The 22924-nt window shown below is 39.1% G+C and overlaps 2 protein-coding genes across 2 annotated transcripts; both read right to left on the bottom strand.

Moving 5' to 3' along the window:
- Window positions 1-6696: 6696 nt before the first annotated feature.
- Window positions 6697-10235, bottom strand: LOC110120271 (retrovirus-related Pol polyprotein from transposon 17.6). The gene has a single exon (XM_020868301.2). It carries the CDS (start codon window positions 9480-9482, stop codon window positions 8766-8768), a length of 717 nt encoding a protein of 238 aa, XP_020723960.2. The 5' UTR covers window positions 9483-10235; the 3' UTR covers window positions 6697-8765.
- Window positions 10236-21980: 11745 nt separating this feature from the next.
- Window positions 21981-22292, bottom strand: LOC105667040. The gene has a single exon (XM_012320090.2). The coding sequence runs from the start codon at window positions 22290-22292 to the stop codon at window positions 21981-21983; it is 312 nt and encodes a 103-aa protein (XP_012175480.2).
- Between the last annotated feature and the right edge of the window lie 632 nt (window positions 22293-22924).

Below are 22924 nucleotides of genomic sequence, written 5' to 3' on the forward strand. Positions count from 1 at the left end.
GTGTGAGTTGAGAAGCGAGAGCGTGCGAGTGCAGAAGCTGAAGACTAGAGTTGTAGAGTTGTAGAGTTGCTAGTGTCACGTAAAAAAAGAAACTCTCTTGATGATACAAAAAAACTTTATTTCTCAAGAGTCCAAGACCCTTGGCTACCACTTACAATGTTCAAGTATCGGCTCACAGTTCAGACTGGCTCGGCCGTCATTATTCGGAGTCTAAATACTAAGCAGGAACAATGAAGATAATGGAGGGGATATTGTTCCTGGAAGTTTTCTTATCAGGGTGGCGAGGTGTTAATTGACCGGATGATACTTAGAAGTGTCAACCCTCCGGAGGATATTTAAAGGTATCATCTGTCCTGAGAATATTTAGAGTAGAGATATCAACTGTCCGGAGAATATTTAGAAGTGGTCGCCTAAGGTGACGTCAGGGTAAAAGAGTTTGGGGTTACACTCCCCCCTCCTTAGAATGAACTTAGTCTTCGAAGTTCCTTTTCCTCTTTAAGATAGATGGGTGAAATTTTGCCTTGGGTGTTTCCAGGTCGAAGGTTACTTGTGAATCGTTGCTGGTGCTGGGCACAGGTAGAATCGGGGTGAATATGTTGATAGCTGCCGGGTTGATTGGCATCGGAGCGCTGGCTGGTGGATTCTTATTTGTCGTGTTTCGCTCGATTTTACAACTGAATAAATGAAAACACAATTTCGGCATTCCTATTTTGTCGAGAAAGTATAAGCATATGAGAGCAATGGATAAATATCCTATAATTTGTAATATAGATATTCCCCGTGATTCAACTTGATCGATTCTATGAACAAAAGTTAGTTGATTCGTTTGATCTTCGATTCCATCCAGAGTGTTTTTGTATCCATAATTATCGTTAACAAGTTTTGGAGTTTTCTCTAGTTTATTTAGTAAAATAGTCCAGTCTGAATCATTAGCTACATTGACTGTTTTGATTTTAATCTCGCAAGAAATTTCCTTGCTACTACCACTGATTCTCATATGGTTATTCTTGTACAATATGTCTACGGTTTTATTAGTTTGTAACAAAGATGGTTTCTCTAATCTAACAATTAGATGTGTCTTTTCTTCGAAAATGCTCAGGTCTATTGGTTTTTCTGGTATAGCTATAAAATGATTCTCAGCATTTAATGAGATAAAAGTTATATCTTCAATGTTATAAAAAACTACCTTACAGAATTTGACAGTGTTTTCTGCGCTTAAGATTTCAGAGCTACAATCGTGCTTCACTCGACGGTCGTGAATCGGCTGAGTTTGTTTGCAAATGTAAAAGTCAGATATAGAACGGCATTGCTTATCCAGGTAGTTTTGATCGACATTGATGTAGTTTAGTCCTGACGTTAAAAATATCGGATGAACTACTAAAGGTGCTAAAAACTCTTTGTTCGTGAGAGATGGTATGGGATATATTTGCTCTATATCCCATTCCATGTCCATAACTGTTGGTACAGAAATTACAAAGAAAACTTTGTTTTGTCGAGTAAACAATGTGAGTTCTGAGATATCTAAAATATTTTGCAAATTCTTTTCCTTTGGTATAAAAGCGTTTCCTACTGTTTTGCTACCTAGTACTTGGGCGTAATTGTTAATAAAAGTTTCGGGATCAATAATCTGTGGGCTTATTATTCCTTGTTTTCCTAAGATGATTAAATTGAATATTTCGTCGATTTGGAAATGTAAGTCAAAGAGTGAGCTTTCTAGAGCTATGACTTTTATTAAGGTGATCTCGTCTTTGTTAAGCGTTTTAAGTTCGTTTGTTACACCTGTGTCTACTTGTTTCAGTCGCTGGATGACGTCGTTATTTAAAATTCGTTTAATCAAAGCTGTCTGGTTGGCTACTATGGTTTTTAGACTGTTACCTTCTTCAAAGAGTTTGCCTATATTTTTGTTGATTATATCTAGATCGTTTGCGTCTAGGGTTCCAAAAAGAGTTTTACTAATAGATCCGATAGCATCTACTAGTCCTCGTCTACTTCTGAGATGAATGTGAGCTAAGGATCGTAATTCGATGCTAAGTGTTCTGACGTTATTTAGTTTTGCTTGTAAAGAGCGTATTTCTGGTAATATGTTACAGTCTTTTCGTGTCTCGCAATGATTCCTAACTTCGGCTACTCCCTTTTCAGAATATCTTACTTGTTCCAATACAGCACTAATATCTAGTCCTATAATAACATTTATGTGTTCGCTATAAAGATATGCTTTGGATATTTTCTCATGAAATATTTCATTGTTGTCAATAGGGGTTATTTTTAATCCGTTAAGGGTGGTAAAGCCGAAGGCAAGGGTGATCGTCCTGAAAAATAAGGTTTTATTCTGTTACCGTGGATTTTCTTAACTCGATCTCTAATAAGAATCTCATAATACGGTGTCTTGACTGATTTAATGACGTAGGGTTCTAACGTCCAATTTATCTGATTTATGATCGTTGTGAAGGAGTATACGATCTCCTTCCTTAAATAAGGTTTGAGTTCTAATGATTTTTCTTGTCTGATCTCTCATGTACCTCTTTCTACCTTGTTCAAGGGTGTTTCTTCGCTATCATTCTATATTTTTGCAATTGTTTTTGCCATAATGCAAACATTTCTTCGTAGGTGTAATTAGAAGTTCGGGATACGGAAGATGGGACGTTAGCTTTTCTTCCAAATGTTAGTTCGAAAGGTGAAAATCCAGTTGCATCGTGTATCGCGGTATTATACCCTAAGCAAATAAAGTCTAATACCTGATCCCATTCTTTATTAGAATCGTGTAAGCTCGTGCGAATCATGTCTTTTACTGCGGCGTGTGTTCGTTCTAAGGATCCGTTAGATTGAGGATGAAAACTGGTGGTCTTTATATATTTGATTTTAAATGCTTTCTCGAATTTTTCCATTAGTTCGCTAATAAAGTTTTGTCCCCGGTCTGTTAGTATCGTTTTGGGTGCTGAAAAGATGTAAATGTAGTGGCGTAGTAGTGCATCGATAATCGATTCGGTTCGTTGTGTTTTCAGTGGTACTAAAACGAGATATTTCGTTAGGTCATCGTGAATCGAAAGAGTGTATTGATTTCCACGTGTGGTTTTAGGCATCGGACCAATTAGATCCATGGCTATCTTTTCGTTTGGCTCTACTGGTGTCTGAGGAATTACGGGTTGTTCCTCGGGTCTGATGCTAACTAGCTTTTGTCGTTGACAAGCTTCGCAATTTTTTATAAAATCTTCTATCCTTTCCATGAGGTGTGGGATTTTGAATTGATCTTTGACTTTACTATATGTCTTTTGAATACCCAAGTGTCCACTAATGTCGTTATGATTTTCGCGTATAATGTCTAGAGCTTGTTCGTCAGCTATGGTTTGTATCGGTTCGTATGCAAAAGTTATTTCTTCAATTTGGTCGTTAATAAACATGAGTGTTACTTTGATCCTAGCTTTTTCGGTTTCGGTAAAACTATTGTCTCCTATTCCAATTTTCTTGTGTTTCTTGGTTAGTTCAAAAATTTTTCGAATCCAAGTATCTTTGTCGAATGGACCTAATGTTTCTCTATTCAATTGATAGAAGGTGTGATCGTTTGGCGTGATTTTAAGTCGTCTCGGGGGTGTCGCGTCTTCTGACCATGCGTTAAAGTATTCTACAATGTTTTCGGAGATTGCAGGTGTGTCTGGGACTGATTTGTCGGTAATTTGGTAAATTTTTCTGGAAAGTGCGTCGGCTGCTGTGTTCTCTTTACCTTTGCAATACTGAATATCGTACTCGTATTCTTCGAGTTTAAGTCTCCATCTAATCAAACGCGAGGAAGGGTCTTTGCAATTTTTCAGCCAAGTGAGTGCTTGGTGATCGGTTCGAATAATGAATCGTCTTCCTAACAGGTATTGCCTGAGTCTTTCAACCGCCCATACGATAACTAATAATTCCTTTTCTGTGGTAGAATAATTTTTCTCTGGGGGGTTGAGTGTCCGTGATATGTAACAGCAAGGATGTCCGTCTTGTGATAAGATTGCGCCTATTCCTTCATTGGAAGCGTCTGTGGTGAGTGTGAATGTTTTCGTGTAGTCTGGGTATGCTAAAACTGGGGCTGAGCATAGCTTTTCTTTTAGTGTGTCAAAGCTTGTCTGTTGCGTTTCTGTCCATCTAAAAGGATTGTCTTTCTTTGTGAGATCTGTTAATGGTTTGGCGAGTTTGGAAAAGTTTTTAATGAATTTTCTGTAGTATCCTGCTAATCCGAGAAATGAGTTTACGTCTATTGGTGTTTTGGGAATCTTAAAGTCTTTAACTGCGGAGATCTTTTTAGGATATGGCTTTATGCCCTCGTGTGTTATGACGTGTCCTAAGTATTCTAATTCAGGTTTCAGAAATTCGCATTTGTCGGGTTGGATTTTTAATCCTAACTCTTTTAATCTTTGCAATACTATAACAAGGTTTTCATTGTGTTGTTGAATTGTACTACCGAATATTATTATGTCGTCAAGGTATACAAAGCAGTATTTGTTCAATAATCCTCGTAACGCAGTATCCATCATGCGTTGGAAGGTGGCTGGGGCGTTTTTTAAACCGAATGGCATGCGATTATAGTGAAAGTGTCCCTGAGGTGTGCTAAAGGCTGTATATTTCTTTGAGTCGGGGTCCAAAGATATTTGATGGAATCCTGAAGATAAATCTAGAGCAGAGAAGAATTTGGCGTTGCCTAATTGTGATAGAATGTCGTCGATTGTCGGTAGTGGGTAGGCGTCTTGATCGGTAAGTTCATTTAATTTTCGAAAGTCGATAACTATACGCCATTTCTGTTTGCCTAATGCGTCTGATTTCTTGGGTACTACTCATACTGGACTGTTGTAAGGAGAATCTGATTCTTCAATGATATTTTTATCTAACATTTTTTCATTTGTTTTTCAATTTCTGCTTTATGGGCTTCGGGAGGTCGGTACGATTTGGTATTGGCGATTTTGTTTTCGCGTAGGGTGATAGTGTGTTTTGTTAGGTTGGTACAAGGTAGGGTATCGGATTCTAGGTCAAATACGTCTATGTAATGTAGGAGGATCTTTTCGATAGGAATACGAAGTTTGTCTTCAATATGGTCTAGTCTAATTATTTGTTTCATTTTAGCAACTTTATCGAGATCGTGTTCATAAGAAAGATCATTAGTGATTATAGTTAGTTGCTCACCAGTATTGCAGAAACATACTCTCGTCGAAACTTGATCCAGATAAATTGTTTCGATTTTGATTTGCCCTGGGAGAATGGTTTTCGGCGCCTGAAAAAATGATTCGTTGCTAATTTGATATGAGTAGTTAGAGAGCATAGGTAAGCCAATTATAGCGTCTTCTATTAAAGGAATATCGTCTGGCACAACGTGAAATGTGTTCATGATGTTAAAGAATTGAAAGTCTACTGTTTCGTCAGTTTGGTATTTGTCATTGCCCATGTAAAATGTTTTAGCTACTGTCTTTTTAGGTTTAAATGTGGCACTTGATCTTTTAACTAAATTTATTCCTGAACCCGTATCGATTAAATATCGTTTGATTTCTGTTCCTGATCGAACTCCAATGGATAGAAGTTTCCCTGTTGTTGCGTGTACTCGTATGACGTCTCTCGAGGTTCTGGTAGTGCTGTTTCCTCTTCTCGTCCCGCATTCTCCATGTTTATATTGTAGCTGCGCGGTGGCAGAAGATTTCGCTGGCTGGCCGGTTGAAAATTTCAGCAGTAATTTGCGGTATGTCCTATTTGGTTGCACTTAAAACACTTCATTTTCCCTCCTTCTTGTATTAGTTTCCTTCTAACTGGTTAAATCTGTTTTCAGGGATACCCTTACCGTTGTTTATTTGAGTGCTTGTCGGCAGGCGATTGAGCGTAGTCATCGGACCGCTCCTAAGTGGGGGGTTGCGTTGTGACGATACATTCCATCGGGTGAATGAGTGAGCTCTTATTTGCTGGCTGCGATGATTTCCGCGGTTTCGCTCAAGTTCTCCGATTAATATTTCTGCTTCGAACGCGGCATCTTGTCAGGGTAAAAGAGTTTGGGGTTACACTAGCATTGTAGAGAGATCGAGTTGTTAGAGTTATAGAATCGCGAGAGTGATTTGAGTAGAATAAGATTTTTGCGTTTAGTTCAAGTTGAACATTTATCGTTCTCTGTCCAATTAATCTCTGTTATTTTTTTTAGTCTTAATAATTAGTATTAGGAGAATTTTACAAATCTAAATTGTCCTAATCCTATCCTTTTTCGCGACACTACAATATAACTACAGTTATTTTAGTTTTCAACAGAGAGGGTTGCTTCAGTTTGACAATTTGATCTTCTTCTTCAGAGAATATATTGAGTTCTATTGGTTTTTCTGGTATAGCTATGTAGCGATTTTCATTTTTGTGTGGTATAAAAGTTATTTCTATGATTTTATAGATTGTGAATTTACAAAATTTCATGTTATTGTCCACACTAATTATTTCGGATGCACAATCGTGTTTTGAACATTTATCATGTATGAGTTGAGTTTGTTTGCAAATGTCCAATTCGTGTTTGATTTGACATTGCTTGTCCAAATACATCTGATCTACATTCATACAAGTTAATCCTGAGGCGAAAAATATCGGATGTTAGACGAATGGGGCGAGAAATGCTCCATTGTTTTGAGTTGGTATGGGGTATATCTGTTCGATATCCCACTCTTAGTCAATTATTGATGGAATTGAAATTTTAAGGAAGATTTTCCGCTTTGGACAAACAGTGTGAGTGTAGAGACGTCTAAAATGTTTTGGAAATTATTTTCTTCTGGTGAAAATCCTTTATTCATGATGTGATTTCCTAAAGCTATAGTGTATTGTTCTAAGAAAATGTGATGATTTATGACCTAGGGGCTAATAATTCCTTGTTTTCCTAGTAAAATTAAATTAAATATTTCATCGAGTAGATATTCTCTTGTGGAAAATTGTGTTATTTTCGATTGGTATTAAATCCAATCCGAGGACGAGGGTTGTGCATGAGATGAGCGTTCTGAAAAGTATGGTTTAATTCTGTTGCCATGTATCTTCTTAATTTGGTTATTGATTAAAATCTCGTAATAAGGACTCATAGTTTTTTCGATGTGGTAAGGACCTAACCATTCATCGTCCAATTTATCTGCTTTGTGATCATTATGTACAAGAACCTCCTTCTTTACATACCGTTTGTGTTTTAATGATTTTTCTTTGTTGGTCTTGCATGTAGTGTTTTCTACTTTGTTCAAGTATTTGTCTAGCTAGTGTTTTGTATTTGTCCAATTGTTTTTGCCATAGTGCGAACATTTCTTCATACGTGTAGTTGGAGGTTCTGGATATTGAGGATGGGAGGTTAGCTTTTCCTCCAAAGGTTAATTCAAAAGGTGAAAAACCGGTTGCATCGTGTATTGCTGTGTTACATCCTAAGCATATGAAGTTTAGTACTTCGTCCTATTCTTTGTCTGAGTCGTCTAGATTTGTCCGTATTATGTTTTTTACCATTGCGTATGTTCTTTCTAGGGATCCGTTAGATTGTGGGTGAAAGCTGGTTGTTTTTATATGCTTTATTTTAAATGCTTCTTCGAACTTTGTCATGAGTTCGCTAATAAAGTTCTGTCCTTGCTCTGTTAGTATAGTTTTAGGTGCTGAGAACATGTAAATGTAATGATTCAATAAGGCGTCTGTTATGGATTCGGTTCTTTGTGTCTTGAGAGGTATTAATATCAGGTATTTGGTCAAATAATCATGAATAGAGAGTATATATCGGTCTCCTCGTTTAGTTTTCGGCATGGGACCAATTATATCCATCGCTACTTTTTCGTTTGGTTCAGTGGGGGTTTGAGGTATTACGGAAATTTCTTTCGCGTGGATTCTGACAAGTTTCTGTTTTTGACATGCTACACAATTTTTTATAAATTCCTCTACTTTTGAGAACAAATGTGGGATTTTAAATCGTTCTTTGATTTTTGCGTAAGTTTTCTGTATACCTAAGTCTCCTAAAACGTCGTTATGGTTTTCTTTTATAATCTTGTTCGTCTGTTAGAATTTGAATCGGGTCGTATGCAAAGATTATTTCTTCTATTTTGTCGTGAACATACATCAAAAATGTTTTTATTCGTGCCTTTTCGATTTCATCGAAACTTTTGTCTTCTATGTCTAACCTTTTATGCGTTTTTTGTAGCTGATGCTATGATCTTCTTTAACCATTCCTCTTTGTTGTAGGTCCTAAAGTTTCTTTTCTTATTTGGAAGAAGGATTTTTCGTTGGGGACTATCTTTAGCCGTTTAGGAAGTGTGTCGGTGTCTTGTTCCCATTTGTTATACTCGTCAAGGAGATTGTTTTCAATCGTCAAATTGTTAATAGTTTGTCTCGAGAGTGCGTCAGAAGCCGTATTATCTTTTCCTTTATGGTATTGTATTTCGTAATCGTATTCTTCTAGCTTTAATCTCCATCTAATTAGTCGTGATGAGGGATTTTTACAGTTTTTAAGCCAAGTTAAAGCTTGATGGTCGATTCCTATGAAAAAATGTCTTCCTAGAAAATATTATCTCAAACGTTTTACTGCCCATACGATTGCAAGGAGTTCTCTTTTAGTGGTTGAGTAATTTCTTTAGTGTTGGAGAATTTAGTGTTCTGGAGATATAGCAACAATAAGGATGGTCGTTTTGTGAAAGAACAGCGTCTATTCCTTCGTTAGAGGCGTCGGTTGTTAATGTAAATGTTTCGTTAAGGTTGGAATGTATCAATACCGGGGCTTTGCATAATACGTCTTTGAGAGTTTGAAAGCCATCTTGATGTTTGGCTGTTTAATGAAAGGGTGTGTCTTTCTTTGTCAGGTCGGTTAGAGGTTTGGCTATCTTTGAAAAGTTACGTACGAATTTTCTATAATATCCTGCTAGTCCTAAGAATGATTTTACGTCGGTTCGGTTTTTGGGAATTTTGAATTTTTTGACTGCTTTTATCTTTTTCGGGTTTGATTTTATTCCTTCGTATGTGATAATGTGTTCAAGGTATTCTAATTCTGGTTTTAAGAACTCACATTTGTCTGGTTGAATCTTTAGTCCTAATTCTCTTAATCTCTGTAATACAATTGCAAGGTTGTTGTTATGTTGCTGAATCATACTTCCGAATATTATGATATCGTCTAAATAAGTACTGTGTCCATCATGCGTTGGAATGTAGCTGGGACGTTTTTTTAATCCAAATAGTACTCGATTGTATTGGAAGTGTTCCTGAGGCCTACTAAAAGCTGTATATTTCTTTGATGTTACGTCCATTGGTATTTGATGAAAGCCAGAAGAGAGGTCTAGTGCGGAAAAGAATTTGGCGTTTCCTAATTGTGAGAGTATATCGTCAATATTTGGCAAAGGGTACGCGTCTTGATCACTTAATTCGTTTAATTTACTGAAATCTATCACTATGCGCCATTTTTGTTTTTCGGAGGCGTCCGATTTCTTGGGGACTACCCATACTGGACTATTGTACGGTGAATCTGATTCTTCGATTAAGTTTTTGTTTATCATTTCTTTGATTTGTTTTTCGATTTTTAATTTGTGTGCCTCAGGTGGTCTGTAAAGTTTTGTGTTTATGATTTTGTTTTCTTTCAGCGTGTGTTTTGTTAAATCGGTGCATGGTAAAGTGTCTGTGTCTAAGTTGAATACGTCAATGTAGTGTAAGAGGATTTTTTCGATAGGAATGCGGAAATTGTTTTCAATATGGCTTGTTCTAATTATGTTCTTGAATTTTTGAATTTGTTCGAGATCAACTTTATTAGAGGGATCATTAGAAATTGATATTGGTTGCTCACCAGTATTGCAGAAGCATACCTGCGTTGGTCTCTTGTCGAGATAAATTGTTTCGACTCTGATTTGTCCTGTAGAAATTGTGGTGACTGAAATAAGAATATATGATCGTTGAGTTGGATTTGGTCGTTTGTAATTTTATATTGATAGTTTTCTAACATTGGTAACCCTATGATTCCGTCTTCAATTAGTGGGAAGTCGTCAGCTACTGCGTAGAATTTGTTTCTTTTGTTACAGATTCTAAGGTAAACGTATTCGTCTGTCTCATATTTGTCATTGCTCATAAAGAATGCTTTCTTAACATCTTTTAATGGAGTGTAAATGATTTTTGAGCGTTTGACTATGTTTATTCCGGCACCAGTGTCTACTAAATATCGCTTTAGTTCAAGTCTTGATCCGATGGTAATTCTGAGGAGTCTTCCAGTTGTCACGTAAAATAAAAAAAAGAAATTAAAAAAAAAGAAACTTTATTTTTACTTCGTTTATACACTTATAAGACACTTCTGAGCTCTAGGCGTGACCGTTCGAGACTGAGGCTCTTACAATATTTTTTACTTTCGGTGACATCTGTTTCTTCTTTTGTTTTTCATCCTTCATCATCCCCACCACCCTGCAGGCGCACGCGACCGCTGCCACGCTTCCAGAACATTCGGTGGAAGGACCGTTAGGACACAGATGAACCCTCAGGCACTCCGGCAATATACATTGTCGCCAAGGTCGCCATGTGTAATGTTCAAGTATCGGCTGTCTGGAGAATGTTTAGAAGTGGTCGCCTAAGGTGACATCAGGGCAAAAGAGTTTGGGGTTACAGTGTCCTGGTCTCTGACGTGATTTACGTTACATACCCCCCTCCTTAGATTGATTTTGGGTCCTCCAAAATCTTAGTGTTTCTTCAGGATTGTTTTATGGACTAAATGGTTAAAAGTGTGTTTTCTTCTTTGTCTTAATCAACAAAACAAAACAAAAACAAAATGCATAACAGCTACTTATGGAGAAGGTGAAGACCGTCCTGGAAAATAAGGTTTAATACGATTACCATGTATTTTCCTAATCGAGTCATTCACCATTATTTCGTAATAAGGGGTTTTTACTTTCAATGGTGTATGGCCCTAGCCATTCAGTATCTAACTTGTGTTTTTTATGATCATTATGAACTAATATCAAATCTCCTTCTCTAAAAATGGATTGAGGTTTAATAATTTTTTTTCTTTGATCTCTTTGGTATCTTTGTTTACTCTTCATTAGAGTTTCCCTGGCTTTAAGTAGCTTGGCATCCCATTCTCGTTTCCTGAAGCTGACCTCATCAGCGTATGTTCTTTGCGGATTTTGGGATATGGTAGATGGGAGATTGGCCTTGTGTCCAAATGTTAGTTCGAAAGGGGTATATCCAGTGGCATCATGAACCATAGTGTTATATGCTAGACACACAAAATTTAGGTTTTGATCCCATTCTGTTTCATTATCGTTTTGTATAGCTTTTAACATGTCGGATATTACAGCATGTGTTCGTTCTAGGCTTCCGTTGGATTGTGGATGGAATGAGGTGGTTTTTATGTGTTTGATCCTAAATGCTTCCTCGTATCGTTGCATTAGCTCGCTAATGAAACTTTGTCCTCTGTCAGTTAATATACGTTTCGGTGCGGAGAATATATAAATGTAATGATTCAGTAAAGCATTCCAGATTGATTGGGTCTGTTGTGTTTTTAGGGGCACAAGTATTAAATATTTGGTTAGTTCATCGTGTATAGAGAGAATGTATTGGTTTCCTATCTTGGTCTTTTTCAACGGGCCTATCACATCCATAGCGATTTTGTCGTTAGATTCTAACGAGGTGTCGGTTATCTGTGGTTCCTCCTTTCCTCTTATCCGAGTAGTCTTTGATGTTTGACATGTCGCGCAAGTTCCTATTCTGCCTTTTATTCTGTCTATTAGATGTGGGATATCATATTTGCCTCGGATTCTGTCGTACGTCTTTTGTATTCCGGGATGTCCTACCAAGTCATGATTTTCTTTTAGTACTTGTTCTATTTCCTCTTCGCTTAAACTCTGTATTGGTTCGTAAGCAAATTCTATGTCGTCGCGTTGGTCATTGAAAAATAAAAGAAATCTTTTTATGTGTGCTTTGTCTTGTGCGTTTAAGTTATTGTCTCCTATTCCTATCTTTCTATTTGTTTTAAGTATGTCTGATATTTTCTGTAACCATACGGTTTCGTCATATGGGCCCAGATATGGTTTTGTTAATTGGAAAAAGTTGTCTTTGTTAGATGTTAGTTTCAATAATTTTGGTATTTCTTCTGATTTTTCCCAGTCTCTGAATTGTCTTAATAAAACGTCAGTTTGTGTTATCGCGTGTACTCTGGATAGGGTGTCAGCGGCTACGTTTTCCTTTCCTTTTACGTACTCTATATCGTATTCGTATTCCTCTAATCTCAATCTCCATCGAATCAATCGACTAGAGGGGTCCTTGCAGTTGTGCAGCCATTTAAGGGCTTGGTGGTCTGTTTGAATTTTGAATTTGCGGCCTAATAAATATTGCCTAAATCTTCTAACTGCCCAAACGATGGCCAATAATTCTTTTTCCGTCGTAGTATAATTTCGTTCAGGGGGGTTTAATGTCCTTGAAATGAAGCAACAAGGGTGTCCATCTTGTGAAAGGATGGCTCCTAGACCTTCATTACTGGCGTCCGTTGTTAACGTAAATGTTTTCGTATAGTCGGGGTATTTTAGTACCGGTGCTTGGCATAGTCTTTCTTTTAATGTATCGAAGCTAAGTTGTGTTTTGTCAGTCCAGTGGAATTGTATGTCTTTCTTAGTTAGTTCCGTTAACGGTTTGGCAATTTTCGAGAAATTCCTAATAAATTTTCTATAGTATCCGGCTAACCCAAGGAACGATTTTACATCCGTAGGATTTTTGGGTAGTTTGAAGTTCTTTACTGCTTCTATCTTTTCAGGGTTAGGTTTTACTCCCTTTGCTGTCACTAAGTGTCCTAAATATTCCAATTCGGGTTTTAGGAATTCACATTTATCCGGTTGTACTTTTAGACCTACTTCCCTGAGTCTTTGGAGTATAATGGCTAAGTTTTTATTATGTTCCTCTATCGATTGCCCGAATATAATGATATCATCGAGATAGACGAAACAATGATTATTAATTAAACCTCTTAACGCGGTGTCCATCATTCTTTGAAAGGTAGCGGGTGCGTTCTTGAGCCCGAATGGCATTCTGTTATAGTGGAAGTGTCCTTGTGGTGTGCTAAATGCAGTGTACTTCCTCGAATTCTCATCCATGGGTATTTGGTGGAATCCCGAGGATAAGTCTAAAGCGGAGAAATATTTTGCGTTCCCTAGTTGCGATAGTATATCGTCAATGTCGGGTAATGGATATGCGTCTTGGTCCGTTAATTCGTTTAACTTCCGAAAGTCAATCACTATTCGCCACTTTTGTTTCCCCGACGCGTCGATTTTCTTTGGGACGACCCAGACGGGAGAGTTATAGGGAGAGTCGGAGGGTTCTATAATCTTTTTGTCTAACATTTCCGTCATTTGTTTGTTTATTTCGATTTTATGGTATTCGGGAGGACGGTAGGATTTTACGTTGATGATTTTATCTTCTTTCAATGTAATGGAATGTTTAGCAAGAGATGTACACGGTAATGTTTCACTGTCTAAATTAAATACATCCATGTAATAGAGAAGAATCTTTCCTATAGGTTCTCTGAGAGGTTTTTCTATGTGCGATAGTCGAATCGAAGATTTGAATTTTTGGATTTGATCTATGGTATTTGTATTTTCGATAATGTTAGAAACTTGAATTGAGGACTTACCACCATTGATAAAGCACACTGGCGTTGGCTTCCCTTCGAGGTATACAATTTTTTGAATGGTTTCTCCTGGTGCAAGGGTTGGTTCTTGTTGCAGCAGAAGGGTGTTGTTATCTAATTTCAATGTTTCGTTGGAGAGTTCGAATCGATATTGATTCAAACCGGGTAAGCCTAATACGCCATCTTCTATAATTGGGAAATCGTCATCTATTAAAGAGAAGTCTATCTTTTTGTCGAACAAATTCAATTTGACTTTGGAATTAGATTCGTATTCGGAATGTCCCATGGAGAATTTCTTTGTGTCTGGTATTGTTGTCTTTCCTGGGTAGCATCTTTGTTTAAGCAAGTTGATTCCTGCCCTGGAGTCAACGAGAAATCGCAATCCTGGTCGTCCTGGTAATTGTAATAGTATTGTGGGTAATCTTCCTGAGGTAGCATTGTTAATTCTGATTGTTCTTGAACGTGGTTTATTCCTGGAGGGGCTTTTCTTTGAGGCGGTATCGGAAAATTTTGGCATTGATTTGGAAGGTGTCCCAATCGATTGCATTTGGGGACATTTCGCTTGCGTCCTTTCGCTTAATGGTCTGTTCCCAAACTTCGTAAAATTGTTCGTTCTTGGTAGAATATTTTGTGTGAGTGAAGTTTTATTATTTGTGTTACTTGTAATAGCGAGGCGATTGTCTACTGGATGAGAAGCCTGGTTACGATAAAATGGCGGGGCGGTTGTTTGTCGCGTCATTTGTCTGCGAGAGCTGTGCTCGCGAAAGTATCTTTCCATATTCATTGCTTTCCTTTCTGCTTCGATGAGATTTGGGGGGAGATTAGCCATTAGCGCCTGCCCTATTTCTGGACGAAGGCCTCTTACATAGTCGGTCACAGAGTCCATGTATAGTTGCTCGTTCATCACCCGTCGAGTTAGTTCGTCTCTATACTCGTTGGTAATGCTGTGTTGGAGTTTGTTAAAAACGCTTCGAAATCTGATGTTATAGTTTTGCACGCTCTCAGTTAATCCTTGCCTCATTCCTCTTAATTCGTCCTGTTGTTCTCTCACTGATACTTGCGCAGCTACATTACGTCTCAATGCTTCATACAGAGATTCGAATTCGGTAATACGAATATTGCGGATTGCCATTGCGGCTTTTCCTACAATCTTCTCTATTTTAATCATTTTTAGTAATAGTGTTGGTTCGCTACACATCATTCTTACTTCTTGTATTTCATGAATAAAATCCTCCACGTCTATATCATCCTTTCCGTTTAATATCGGAATGCATTTTAATGCACTCTCAGCTTTTAGCTCTGGTTGCGTATATTGTTCAGGAAAAGTCCTTTCTCAGGATGGTTGAGGTGGTGTTTGAAGTAATGGGCGAGGTTCTCGAAGGACCGATTGATCTTTAGCGGTGTGGGTTACTTCGTCTACGGTTATTAGGGAACTGGCCTCCGATACATTTCCCGTTTTTGTGTTTGCTACAACTTCATCCATACGCAGTGTAAGCATACTCATTTGTTGGGTCAGTCTCTCATTTTGCTTCTGCATTGCATCAAGCAAAGCTTTAACTGTTGAGTCTATTCCGCTGTTAGTTAAAGCGGCGCTAACAGTTTCGGTTTTGTCTTCTCGTGGCGTTGCCATTGTTATACTAATTGTGCTGTCTGTTCTCGATCTGTATTTGACAAAAGAATCCAGGGCTTGCTCACCTTGATCGTTTAACCCGTAGGAAAGGTTCCGTTGCGGTGTTCCTTTGTCGAAACGTCGAAAGTGTCTGCTCTGTTACAGTGGTCCACTGATCCTCAATCTTCAAAGTTGACCGTAGCCCGAAATGCGTAATTTCGTTTTCTTGAAGTTGATGGATCCTGGCACGGATCGCCAAAATGTCACGTAAAATAAAAAGAAGAAATTAAAAAAAAAGAAACTTTATTTTTACTTCGTTTATACACTTATAAGACACTTCTGAGCTCTAGGCGTGACCGTTCGAGACTGAGGCTCTTACAATATTTTTTACTTTCGGTGACATCTGTTTCTTCTTTTGTTTTTCATCCTTCATCATCCCCACCACCCTGCAGGCGCACGCGACCGCTGCCACGCTTCCAGAACATTCGGTGGAAGGACCGTTAGGACACAGATGAACCCTCAGGCACTCCGGCAATATACATTGTCGCCAAGGTCGCCATGTGTAATGTTCAAGTATCGGCTGTCTGGAGAATGTTTAGAAGTGGTCGCCTAAGGTGACATCAGGGCAAAAGAGTTTGGGGTTACAGTGTCCTGGTCTCTGACGTGATTTACGTTACACAGTGATGGCGTTAATTCGTATTGTGACTATGCAGGCGACAAAGAAACAAGAAAGTCGACATCAGGCGTTGTATGTAAGTATGCGAATGCGACCATTATATGGCAATGTAAGCGACAACAATGTATAGCTCTATCTACGACAGAAGCTGAGTATGTCAGTGGAGCCTCAGGAGCGAAAGAAATTATGTGGCTATAGAAAATATTTCTTGAATGCAAAATAGAGATAAGTATATAAGATTAAGTATATGCTATGTGTAGACAATACTAGTGCTGTAAAATTAATTAAGAATCCTGAATTCCATCAAAGAAGTAAGCATATTGATGTAAGATACCATCTCTTGCAAGATTTATACAATAAAGGCGAAATTGATATAACATATGTAACAAGCGAAGAGTAACTGGCAGATATATGTACAAAGGCGTTGCCAAAACCAAGATTTGAATATTTAAGATAAAAGTCAGGTTTCACAAATAAAAAAGATATTAAGCGGTAATTGTTTATAGAAATGTAGAATTTTTTTAGGGAGGGTGTCGAAGTGGTTATAACTTCTAATAAAAAAAAACTCTACATGATCTGTTTAGTCTTCCCGTAGTTTGCTTTTGAGTAATAAATTAATTTGAATGGAAAAGAGAAAGGCAGCTGGCAAACGTATTTGTGAAGACATTGACAAAATCAGGGTTCAGATATTTACGACAAGAGTCAGAAAAATATTAAGATATAATTGTTTATAGGGATGTAGAGTTTTAGGGAGGGTGTTGAAGTGGTCACCAACAGTTATAAGGTAACACTGCTAGCGTGCGGATCTGGACCAGTTCAAATTGTATTCCTACTTATTATTACACTTCTCTATTAAATTAAATATGTATATGTCGGAGATGAAAGAACACCGGAACCCCTCCTTGGATTCGCGGGAATGCCGTAACGTTGTAACTTAGATTAAACAAATGTCACTCCGATTGTTCGAGATATATGATCTTGAGCTTGGGCTCGAGGCGACAAGCAGTCGCCGAAAGTAGCCGCGGTCAAAGGGGTGAACGTTTTATCTAACAAAGGCACAGAGTAACTCTATACCTCTCCTTAAAAGAAATAGTCGTAGCGATACGTGGCAGTAAATACTTCAATGGATTCTGTCCCGCGGCCCGCCACACGCAGATTTTGCACTCCGGGTAAGATGATCGCCCGGTGTCGGCATGCCTTTGCAGTGTATGTATAGCTAACGTGAGGACCCGCTATAAATCTTAAGATTTAGTCAAGCGAAGTCCTTCAAACAGTCTTTGTTGCAACTACGGGAAGATAGGAGAAACCTATCTTCCACGAACGATGCCCCCCGTCAACAACCTCCCCTCAAGGGCGGCCAGCATCTTTTTCAAAACGCCGATATGAAGATCGATCAATTAGCAACAGCGCTAATTTCCCTCACCTTTGGAACGAAAGCTTTCTTTGACGAATCCGAGGATCTCATGTCTTTAGACACACCCATTATAGTTTTCCTCGACGGCATTGTCACGACCGGCATACTTCAAATCCGATGGACCGACGATGGAGATAGAGATGTGGCGGCCTTGGCGACAATGTATATCGTCGAAGTGCCTAATGAGTCATCTGTATCCTAGCGGTCCTTCCACCGAATGTTCTAGAAGCGTGACAACGGTCACGTACGCTTACAGGGTAGTGGGGATATTGAGGGATGACAAACAAAGAAAAAACAGATGTTACCGAAAGTCAAATTGTAAGAGCTTCAGTCTTGGAAAATCACGGCTGGAGCTCAGAACAAAATCGCAGTCAGTGTAAATTCAGAATACAAGAAATAAATTCTCTTGTTTTTTTTTTGTTACCTTAATTTTTTCTTTTCGTTCGAGCCCCCTGCTTTTTATTTTATGTGACAGCATCATCGAGACGGAGAGTCATTCTTTCGTGCGATCTCATTGACGAGTGACAGTACTATCTTACAACCGGTGAATACCTCACGTCTAGTTAACAAAGAGTTAGACTTGAACTGTGCGAGAACATACGTTTATCATCCCGTGACCGTGGATTCGTTTCGAACCTAAGGTCATTATCACTAGTGCTACGAGTGCCTAATCTTGTTAATAAGCCTGTGTTAATAAACTCTTCATCGTATCACGGCAATGGCTAATTCTAGTGAGAATTCATTAAACGCCCCTCACCATAATCCCGACTTCAATCCGACATATATTTTGTACCTTACACTTTATCCACGCGTTTTCTCTCTTTATACATCTAATAACCTCAACAATCTCTATTTTGTTTATATGGCTTATTGCTGCTGTCCCCCATAGTGGTATTCCGTAAGTCCAGATTGGTTTTATGATCGTTTTATATATTTTTAATTTATCTTCTATGCTTAATTTGGATTTTCGACTTGTTAGCCAATGCATTTGTCTCTTTGTTTTCTGTATCTTTTCTATTATTGATTTAGAATGCAGTTTCCATGTGAGTTGTGTAAGTGGAGTCCTAGCTATTTGACATGCTTTGTTTGTGTTATATGCGTGCCGTTCAGAAGGATGTTTGGTGGTACCATTTTTCGTAGCGTGAATGTAATATGGTTGCATTTATTGGGGTTTGCTTTTATTTCTTTTCTTGTAGCCACTTTTCTATTTTTGTGATATGTTCTTGTAGTAATTTGACTGCCGTATCTGGGTTCGTATGCTTGACTAGTAGTAGCTGTGTCGCCCGTGAATGTCAGTACTGTGCTATTGGTAGTTGTTGGTATGTTCGCCGTATATAATGTGTATAGTATTGGGCCTAAGACGCTTCCTTGTGGTACCCCTGCCTTGAAGTCTTTAACTTCAGAATATATGTCCTTGATTTTTATTACGAAGGTTCTGCCGCTTATGTAGGATTTTACTAATTGGTGTATTTGATCCGGGAATTGTTTCCTAATTGTTTGTAGTAGGCTTTCATGGTTTATTTTGTCAAATGCTTTCTCTATGTCCATAAAGAGGGCTGTGCAGTATTCCTTGTTTTCTAGTGCTATTATTATTTCGTTGACAAGCCTGTGCATTTGCTCTATCGTGGAGTGTTTCTGAATCCAAATTGATGTTCCGGTATTAGTTTTTTTTCATCTCTGTTATTGTTTTTATCCGGTAATATATTACTTTTTCCAGTATTTTGGAAAATACTGGAAGCAGTGATATTGGTCTGTAAGATACAGTTTGGTGTGGGTCTTTGCCTGGTTTAGGTAACATTTTGACCTGTGCTAATTTCCATGGTTTGGGGAAATATTGAATTGTTAGAATTGCATTGAATATTATTGTCATTAGTCTTATTGCTTTTGGCGGAAGGTTTTTCACGATTTTACCATTGAATAGGTCGATTCCTGGTGCTTTGTTGTTTTTTGTTTTATCACTTATGTTTCTAATTTCTTGTGCTGATGCTTTAGGTATGGTGTATTCCTTGTCGGTTGTGGTAATAGTGGTTTGTGGATCCACCTCCGTATGACTTTTGAGGTTGCTGTTGTTGATAATGTGTGGTGTAAATGTGTTTCAGAAGTGGTTAGAAAATTCTTCAGCTTGTTCTTCGTTGCTTCTTGTCCACGTGTTATCTGCTTTCTGATTGCTGGGACAGGTATTATTGGCTTCTTTATTTTTTTCGTGGCTTTCCATAGGGAGTAGTTGGAGTTCTCGTGTGTAGAGAGGGTCCCTATGAACTTTGCGAATTCGTTATTATTGTGCTCTTTTATTTTGTTTTTTATTTCCTTTGCAAGTTTGTTTAGGTGATTTTTGTTTTCTCGAGTTCTGTGTTTTTGCCATTTTGCTTTCGCTTTTCCTTTTTCTCTAATTTTGTCGAGTATTTTTTGCAGAATTGTATTCGTTTGTCTGCTGGTTGATTCGTGTGTAGTGGTTGTCCTTGCCGCTTCTTGGATTGTTGCTTTCAATGTTGCTACTGCCTGTTCTATGTGTTCAGGAGTTTTCAACGGGATGTTGCTGTATATTTTGCTTTCTATTGTTTCTTTAAAAGGTTGCCATTTGGTGGTTTTATTGCATGGTGTATCTGGTTTGCTATAAAGTATTAGTTTGTTTCTGTATTCAATTATTGTGGCTGTATGATCGGAGCTAAGCACGAGGTTAGTTTGTTTGTGTTTAATCCCCTTGTAACTGCAAAGTCCAGTAGATCTGGTTTTTTGTTCAGGTCAGTCGGCCAGTATGTCGGTGTTCCTGTGGATAATATATTGAGGTTATTATTTCTAATGCATTTTTCTAGAATTCTGCCTCGAGGTGTAGTGTTCCTTGATCCCCATAGCGTGTGTTTGAGTTGTAGTCTCCCGCTGCGATGTACTTGTCCCGTAGGTCCTGGAAGTATTCTTCCCACATTATTTTGTGTTGCGGAGGCACATATACTGCTGACAACTGGAAGAAGTTGCTGCTAGTGTGAACTGTAGCGGTGGTTGCTTGTAAATATTCCTTATTAACTTGGCTGTGTATATAATGTTTGATATAGTTTCTGACTATCACTGCTGTCCCTCCGTGCGCTTTTCCTGAGGGGTGTTTGGTATCATATATGGTGTAGTATGGTATTTTCATGTAGCTTTTTGTAGTGAAGTGTGTTTCTGAGACAAGTAGTATGTCTATATTGTTATTGTATATGAATGTTTTAATTTTGAGGGCCCGTTGTTGTAGGCCGTTTGAGTTCCAGGCTGCTATTTTTAGCGTGGCCGTTTTTATTTTTTCTTAGCACGCTTGTAAGCAGTTGTAGCAGGACTGTGATTTGTTGGGTTTGTTGTCTGAGTACTGCGTTTTGTTCGCCTATCATTCTGGTTAGCATTTCGGTGTTCTTTGAGCAGTTCTTTGATTTCTGCAGTGTCGTTGTTACTATTGTTGTGGTATTGGTTGTCTGTGTGTGTCGGTTGGCTGGTTACTTGCACGTAGCTTAGGCTACCAAACGTGTTGGTGCTGATGTGTTTAGTGTTGATTGCGTGCTCTGTATTTGGTATTGTCTCGGATTTTGTGCTGTCCTGTTGGACTTGTATGTTAGTGTATGTCCTGTTCCTTAGCGGCGGGAACAATTTGCGTTGTAATTGTTTCCTTGCTTCACAACCTTTATAGCTGGCAGGGTGTTATCCTTTATTGTTATCCGTTGCAGTTATAGCATCTAACTTCCTCTTTTTTCCCGTGGATGGGCAGTGTATTTTTAAATGATTTTTTACTCATTTAACTCATGCCGGGGTTCTATTGCAATATCTTTTTGTGTGGCCATATTGCTGACACCTTATGCATTGTGGGATATCTCTTTTATGTCTAGGTGGCTCCCTTTTTACTATTGTGTTTAGTAATTTTGTTATATTATATATGTCTTTGTTATTGTTTCTAGGTTCTACTTCGACTAGAAATAGCGGTAATGGTTGTTTGGTATCATACTTGTTTATGTTGTTTATTTACCTTACCTGGTGTCCGATTTTCGCTAGTTCTTCACTTATATTGTCGGTGTTTGTTTATGGGTGTAATCCTCTGATTACTGCTTTGTAACTTTCGTCGGTTTTGAGCTGGTAGGTGTGATACCCTGCATTTTTATCCTTTAGTGATCATATCACTTTTCTGAATGTGTCTGAGGTGTTGGTTTGCACCTTCACCTGATCTATTTTTGTTTGTTTAATGGTGTAGTTTTCTTTCTCTGCTGTGTTGTTTAGCAGTTCAATGAGGGGGTCTATTATTTTCGCATCTATGTATATTGGTGGTGGTTTAGCAATGCGGATTGTCGGACATTACGTTGGGTCATTTGCTGTCTCTTCTGGCAGTGCGCTAAATGAATTATGCAATTTGATATCCTGCAGCCATTGTTTTCTTCTAGTGTTTCGGTTTTCCTCCAACTTGCGAACGGGGTTACTTTGCGTTTTTTGCTGGAAGTTGCCACCGTCCAGCTTTCTTCGTGGTGTGTTGGTTCCTTGTTCACGTCATTGGCTTGTGATATTTCCATGTTGACGTCTTTTTTTCTGCCTCTGTAGAGCCTGTAGCTCTATTTATAAAGTATGTTTCTCCTTTATTAGCTATTTTTATTGGTGTAATCTGCATGTTTCCACGTTTTGTCGATGGGCGTTTACTTTGCATGTTTCGCATGTCCGATTAAGTCGCCTGCACATGCGGAACTGGATCCTACAAGGGTGAGAGTTTTTCTATTCTTTCCGTTTGTGCTTGCTCCTTTGCGAGCATAACTTGCAGAAGAGGTGGACAGCATCGTATTCCGGTGGCCCGCTCAACATCGCTTCTAAAATCGCCGAGGGGGTCAATTTTTCGTCTATGACGTGCCGCAGGGTGTATAGCTCCCTGCCGTGCCGGGCAAAGCTCCAGCGTGTGCTGTGCTGTGTCCCTGTCCTCCCTGCAATAGTGATAGATGTCCGTCATCTCCCGTCCGATTTTCCTGAGGTACTCGCCGAACATGCCATATCCCGTGAGCACCTGGGTCATCCTGTAGGTGAGCGGGAGGTCGCGGCGGTTTCTCCATGTCTCCTAATTTGGGAGAACCGCCTCCTCGCCTCGATTATTGCCTCCCTCGTTGATCAGCTGGGGTCGCCACTGGTCCCACGCGTCCTCCTCGGCGATTCCTAGGTCGTTTGGGACCGCCTGCTCGGTCGAGTCCTCTCCCGGGGATAGAGCTTCCTGAGGAGCAGGATTCTGCGACGACTCGCCATCAGATCGTCCGTCCATACCGGGGCCCCGTATAGTATAGTCGGCGCATCTCGACTCCCGCACAGCCTATGACATAGCGGCTGCCGTCATGAGATCCTCGTCGCCGTGGGTCGCCGTCTACCGGGGGAAGTTCTTTCTTCTTTCTGAAGAGCTGCCGGGCCCGCGCATCCGAGACAAACGGTCGTCTCTCGCATCGCCGACTGCCACGTCCATCACGATGTCGAGGTGACCCGAAAATGTTTCCTCTGGGGACACCTCCCACCTCGAAACACGGCCGGAAGCGGCAGGGTTTGCCCAAATGAGGTCCACTATGGACTCGTTCTGCGGAAGCCCTACGTCGTGGAATGAGCGTTGAAGTCCGCAAGGATCAGTGACGGACAGGCGCCCAGACGCCTCTCACAAACCGCGAT

The sequence above is a fragment of the Bombus terrestris genome, unplaced genomic scaffold (genome assembly GCF_910591885.1).
Source record: "Bombus terrestris unplaced genomic scaffold, iyBomTerr1.2, whole genome shotgun sequence".
Lineage (NCBI taxonomy): Eukaryota > Metazoa > Arthropoda > Insecta > Hymenoptera > Apidae > Bombus > Bombus terrestris.

What these genes read in the sequence shown, in the direction of transcription:
- LOC110120271 (XM_020868301.2), bottom strand. Translation starts at nt 9,482, where the DNA reads ATGATAAACAAAAACTTAATCGAAGAATCAGATTCACCGTACAATAGT.
- LOC105667040 (XM_012320090.2), bottom strand. Translation starts at nt 22,292, where the DNA reads ATGACCCAGGTGCTCACGGGATATGGCATGTTCGGCGAGTACCTCAGG.